This window comes from Quercus robur, chromosome 6 (assembly GCF_932294415.1).
Source record: "Quercus robur chromosome 6, dhQueRobu3.1, whole genome shotgun sequence".
In the NCBI taxonomy this organism is placed as follows: domain Eukaryota; kingdom Viridiplantae; phylum Streptophyta; class Magnoliopsida; order Fagales; family Fagaceae; genus Quercus; species Quercus robur.
This window is the reverse complement of record NC_065539.1, coordinates 11,864,958-11,870,957: the sequence shown is the minus strand read 5'-3', so window position 1 is coordinate 11,870,957 and position 6,000 is coordinate 11,864,958. Positions and strand designations below refer to the sequence as shown.

The following is a 6,000-nucleotide window of genomic DNA, read 5'->3' as shown; positions in this document are numbered from 1 at the left end:
CTGCAAGGTCTTGGATCATTTGTTCCCTTATAATCGTTATAGATTGTGTGTTATCAGTGCTAGGTTTATGTGACCTCTATTAACTTATGTCTTTTATACCTCTATCAAGATTCTCTCCTTTATCATCGATGCCAACCACTTTGTTGGTTTATCTTGAATCATTCCATGTCATGGACAAGATCCAACTACATTCAATAGGTATATGCATCTAGTTTTCTAGTTTCCTTATGATCAAGTGTCATTTACTATCTTGGCCGAGTATCATGTACCACACCAACCACAATAACCTCCTCTATTAGCTTTTTTACTAGTTATGCATCTTTAACATCTTTTATGGTCCGTTTGGATTGAGGGGAAGAAAGGAAGAGTAGAGTAGAATAGAAATGACCTAGAATTAGTTAATTTTTAACCAATTCTACTCTACTTCCCTCCACTCCCCCCTCAATTCAAACGAGCCCTTAGGTTATGTTAATTAGACCACAAACTGTGCTCAGTGACCTTTATTGGATTTTTTTCTTTTCAGTCACGTGTCCCTGTCTTCTTCAAGTATAGTGTTTTAGGCCATGCATCTAATTAGTAACTTCCATAGGTATGCCATCCACAGTGCCCAGCATTCAAGCCTTAATCACCGTGTGCAACTCGCCATCATTCTAATCTGTCGCCTACACTTCATTTGGTGACGTTGGTCCAGTGTGCGTTTGGGTTTCGATTAAAGCTGGCTTTTTGCTTAAAATTTTCTATTGTTTGTGAGTCTCATATGGGCCTGCAACAAAAAAAGCTTATTTCCACTTTCGGTAACTTAATTTTTCACACAGCTAGGTATTGTTTTTGGTCAAAAATCTACGGCTAGGTACCGTTTGCAGGTCCCGCTATATTTTTTGCTCACATTTTTGCTTATTACCGTTCCCGCTCTACTTATTATTTTGCTACAATACTTTTAGAAAAACAATTAGCTTATTTTATTTAGTTATTTATTTATAATACTTTCAGTAAAAAGTTTTTAGTAAAAAACTAGATAAGTTGTTTCCAAATAGACACCAAATTTAAAAATCAGACTACCATAAATATCTTACCATGCGCTCATTATGAAATATACTCACTTAAAAAGTAAAATCGTAGCTGTTAGGAACTTTTTTACTGCAGATTTAAATGGTCATGCTGAACCATCTTAATTCCTTCTCTCTCTTTCTTCCACATTGTCATGTTACATTATTTTATTGTTATTTTAACAACAATCATTTAACTATCATAAAGTTCCCTGTTTTGTTTATTTGAGAAGGTTGGATTCCATTGCAAATCATTATCATCTTACTGTGCGAAATGGAAACGACTACTGTGAAGAAAAACGGTCTTCGAAGTGGTCCATTATCATTCAATTCATTAATAGGTGTATTGTTCACAAACAGTATGATGTAAATTACCTTCATTATGAATTTCGTATATATTCAACGATCCAAGAAATGTTAGCTCATTCATAATTTTAATTTATTGAGTGATAAAAGGATGTGGAGAGGTGATGCATTCAAGTGTATTAGTCGTGAGATCAAATAGAGATGAGAGAGAAGGGGAGGAATGATGGTTAAACTGAGACCACGTAGCTAGTATTTTGAATAGATAATAAATTACATATTAAAAAATTAAACCATACATATATGCATAAACTTAGACTAAATATGTTATTGGTTTTCGGTGTAAATGGATGATATTCTTCTGCACCTTGATGTCATAATTTTAGCCAATTTATTTTACTTTGTTTAATAAAAATAACAACTTTTTTTTTTTCCAAAAATACTTAGAAGAGACAAAATGTTTTGCTTTTTTTTTAAATTATTTTTTTTATTCAAGATAGAAAATCTACTCTAATCTAATCTAAATGTATATGTGTGTGAAACTCCCTCTTAAAAACTTAAATTCTAATAATTTTCCTTCATACCTTACAAGTGTTTATACTTACGAAGTGATCAACGCACCAAAAATATGCTGTTATATTTCTCTCTTTCTTAAAAAAGAAAAAGAAAAGAAAGTTTCCATTCTTTCAAACTTAGAGCTTGGAAAAATCTGCTCCAAATAAGGAGGAGATTGGACAACAGCATTTTTACCATCTCTGATCGTTGTATTGAAGTTCCTGTCAGTGTTCAGAAGAGCCAATCTGAATTTGCAAGATGCAAATCTGTGAACTTTGAGGACTGTGTAAGCCTAGTCACATTCTGACCACGAATTCACTGATTTTTACTCTCAACGGAATTAAACTCTCCAATTATTTTTACCCAACAATAAATAATTTCAAAATTTGAAGATCCAAATCCAATGCTCTCTCTCTCTCTCTCTCTCTCTCTCCCCGTACCAACCCACACTCCATCACATGTCGGCCGGCTCTAGATGCTCCCCAAATATCTACAAAATGTGAATGACAAACCAAAATAAAAACAACAAAGTACTACCCTCTCAAGTCTCAAGTCTCAACTCAGTTCCAAAAAAAAAAAGAAAAAAAACTATACACAAATCAGGAGGAAAAAAAAGGTGTGAAAGCCTCCACTTTTGTAACCTTCCAACTATCCCATCTCAAGTACGGACCCATCTGAAACTCGACTCACGCGGTCCCCAAATTTCCGAACTTGCCCATCCCACCCCCATTTCTCAAAATTACAAAAACTCCGCCATAGCTTTTTTCAGTTTTCAGTTCACACCCCCAAAATTAGATACGTATCCAACAGACTAACACCACGTACCACACTCCCTCTTTGTTTTGTCTCTTAAAAGCTAAACTGTGAGAAGGGCTCCGTGTCAGATTCTGCAAGACCCCATATCTTTTCACCAATTCCAAGGAAAAAGAAATTCCAGAGTAAAATATATATCCCTCTCCCCTATCCCTATCCCCTGTTTTTTACCTATAGTTTCTTAAAAGAATAGATATTTCCCTCACTTCCCATTGCCGTGTAACTGTGCCCCCACTGTCTACATAAATTCCTGTCACAACTCTTACCTAAAAACATTAACAAAAAAAAAACCCATTTTCCAAGGCCCAGATCTGTGATTTTGAACTCAGTACCATCTACCTAAAACATTCAAAAATTTCATGTTGATTATATTGAAATTTAAATGAATGGAAAATTAGCTCAACAATCGAAATTGAAAGCATAGCCAGCACAAAAGCAAAGCATGACGCCGTTTGATTAGTTGTTTGCAAATATCATTGAGAGAGATGCACTGTCCCGCCGTAGCACACCATGGGCAAGGTTTTGATTGGAGCCCAACTACCAAGAGTGAACAATAATAAATTCTCCATTGTAGTAGTATTAAAAAATATACACACGTGCACTGGCTGAGGATTTAGAAACTAGAGCTAATTTAATTTCCCCAGCTTAAAAATTAAACAATATTCCGTACCATTATATGAGCTGTAAACATAAATTAACAAGAAATACCCAAACAAAAGTATACAATAATAATTTTATTAACATTATAATATATGAAAATATTAACTGTAACTTTGAACTCTCTATATATATTTGATTTTTGATCTTTTATACGCTTTGTTTCATAGTACAACGCGTTTCCCCGTAATTACTAATTTTTTTCTTTTACCCAAATGAGGAAAAATCAAACCCCGAGGTTTTTTAAAATACAAAAATAAAAATATTAGGAAAAGAAGAAAGAGAAAAAGAATCTCCACGTATCATGACCGGGAAACCGATTCAGCCAGTTTACCAATTCTTTGCACGAGCTCCGGGGATAGCTTTTTAGCCGGTTTCCTCTCCTTCTCCGGTCTATAATCGAATCCCAACGCGTCCGATACCTCTTCGGAGCTCCACCCGGCCTTTCGGAGCGAGTCCGAGAACCGATCCGCTTTCAAAAGCAGAGCATCGAGAACCGCTTGATTATCTAACAAAACCATCTCTCCTTCGAAGAATCCGGAGGCCGAAACGTGAACGATTTCGGAAATATCCGATTCGTTCCACCCGCCCGATCTCAAAACGGATCCTATTTGCTCGATGTATTCCTCAACCCATTTTGGCATTTCGGACCTAGGCATCTCGAAGAATCTCTCCGGAGATGAAGACGAAGACGACGACGAGTTTCTCCGGCGCCGGTCTACGGCTGCGTCGCTCCAGAACTCCACCCATCTCGGTGTCCTAGCTCCGGCCGATCCAACTTGGTCCAGACTTCTCCGTGAGAAATTGGACGACGAACCGGCCGATTTCTCGCTCACGGATCTTTGCCTTTTGAGAATTTGAGGATCGGACGACTCGGAGCTCCGGAAGAGAGACTCGCGCTCGAAGAAATCGGATAGATCCAAACCGCAACAGAAGATCCGATTCTCGTCCACGAAGAAAATCGGGTTCCCGGCTAAAGACGGGTTACAAGGAATGTAGCAATGGTTGAAGATAGGAATCAAAAGCGGAGCTCTCTTTAGAGCGTTCCGGGCGACCCGTAGAGCCTTTTCCGGGTGGGACGGTCTAGGTCCCCAAGACTTCGACCAGAGCGTATTCCGAGCGATCTGAAACGAAATCGCGGCGATAGGAAGGTCGAGCGAGGCGCGGAGGTGGAGGCGAGAGCCGGTGGCGCGCCAGTCAGGGAAGCCAGGACCGACTGGTAGCCCGGCGGAGAGGACGGCACGGAGGTCAGGCGGGAATGCGAAGCCAAACTCGGCTTCGGAGCGAGCGAACTCGGCGTCCGAGAGACCCGGTTGGACTTGGATACCCGAATTCCGAAGGTGGGTTAAGACTTTATCTGCTAGAGAAGAGAAAGAGAGGAGACCGTTGCGTGCAGGGAGTGAGGCGGTGGCTGATGGAGCGGCGGCTCGAGCCGAGAGTCGGCGGAGACCGGCTACGTGGGCCGGGTTTAGACCGGTCATTCTCCGGTCCACGTCGACCATTGTGTTTCCAAAAAAAGTCTGGTTACTGTTACAAGAATTACTAACTTTTTTTTTTTTCTCTCTCTTTTCTGTTATTGCCAGGAGAAAGAAAATCAAAGAGAGAAGTAAATTATTAGTATTTTTTAGAGAAAGAGAGAAGTAACTGTTTGTGTTTAGAAAGTGAAGGAGAGAGAGAGAGAGGAGCGGAGTGAGAGTGCTTTTTGGAGGGGAGAGAGGAGTTTAGGAAGAAGAGGGAGGATAGGTATTTATAGCTGTGGCAGAGTGGGGTCCAGTCTGAGATTTTGGTAATGGAAGCATTCGCTCCTCTGGGTTCCTTAATTGCCCTTGGAGTTTGTGATTATGACTGGTGATAAAAGGTTTGTTATACTTATTCATATTTTTTATTATTTTCTTTCATACAGCACCCCACAAAATTACAAATTACAGCTTACTTGTTGTTGAGCAACGGCTCTTTTTCATTTATGGCTAAAATGAAAAAATAGGTCTAGCTAAGTAGACTAGAGTCTTGCACTAGACTTTTTAGTTGTTGTTGTTGGGTGATTTATGTGATTGATTGGGAGGTGATTTTGTTTTGTTACAGTATTTACATTCGGTTATGGATAAAAAGGTCCATTTCATTATTTAAAATTTTACTTTTTTTATTATATTGTTTTACTTTAAAATATATTTAATATTTTATTTTTTATTTTTTCACCATACCATTTAAATATATTTTTTTATTCTTTATTTACTATTTACTTGAGAGGAGTGTGATGAGAGAGAAAAAGGTAACAAAATAAAGGTTAATAATTGTTTATTGGAAGAGGGACAATAAAATATAATATGTTAGTTTTACCATCTAACTCCAATAATGTGTATACATACAAACTTACTATTCATGATTGCTAAAAAATATTAATAAATGCACACTTAATTAAAATTCAATAGTTTCTCCAAAAAAAATAAAAATAAAAATAAAACTCAATTTAAGCAGGTGTGTTGTTAAAATAGTAATTTGAAGGGTTTTACACCCCAATACTAATATTTTTAATATCTAAAACTTTATGACCCGGATGGGAAGTTTAATAGTCAAGCACCTTGTCAACTTGAGTGGTGCAGAGCGTATTAGTATCAAGGTTGGTGAG

At 37.8% G+C, this 6,000-nt stretch overlaps 1 protein-coding gene across 1 annotated transcript; it reads right to left on the bottom strand.

Annotated features, from left to right (window-relative positions):
* Positions 1 to 3,436: 3,436 nt before the first annotated feature.
* LOC126732770 (uncharacterized) lies at positions 3,437 to 5,081 on the bottom strand. Its single transcript, XM_050435775.1, has one exon. It carries the CDS (start codon positions 4,874 to 4,876, stop codon positions 3,677 to 3,679), a length of 1,200 nt encoding a protein of 399 aa, XP_050291732.1. The 5' UTR covers positions 4,877 to 5,081; the 3' UTR covers positions 3,437 to 3,676.
* Positions 5,082 to 6,000: the final 919 nt, after the last annotated feature.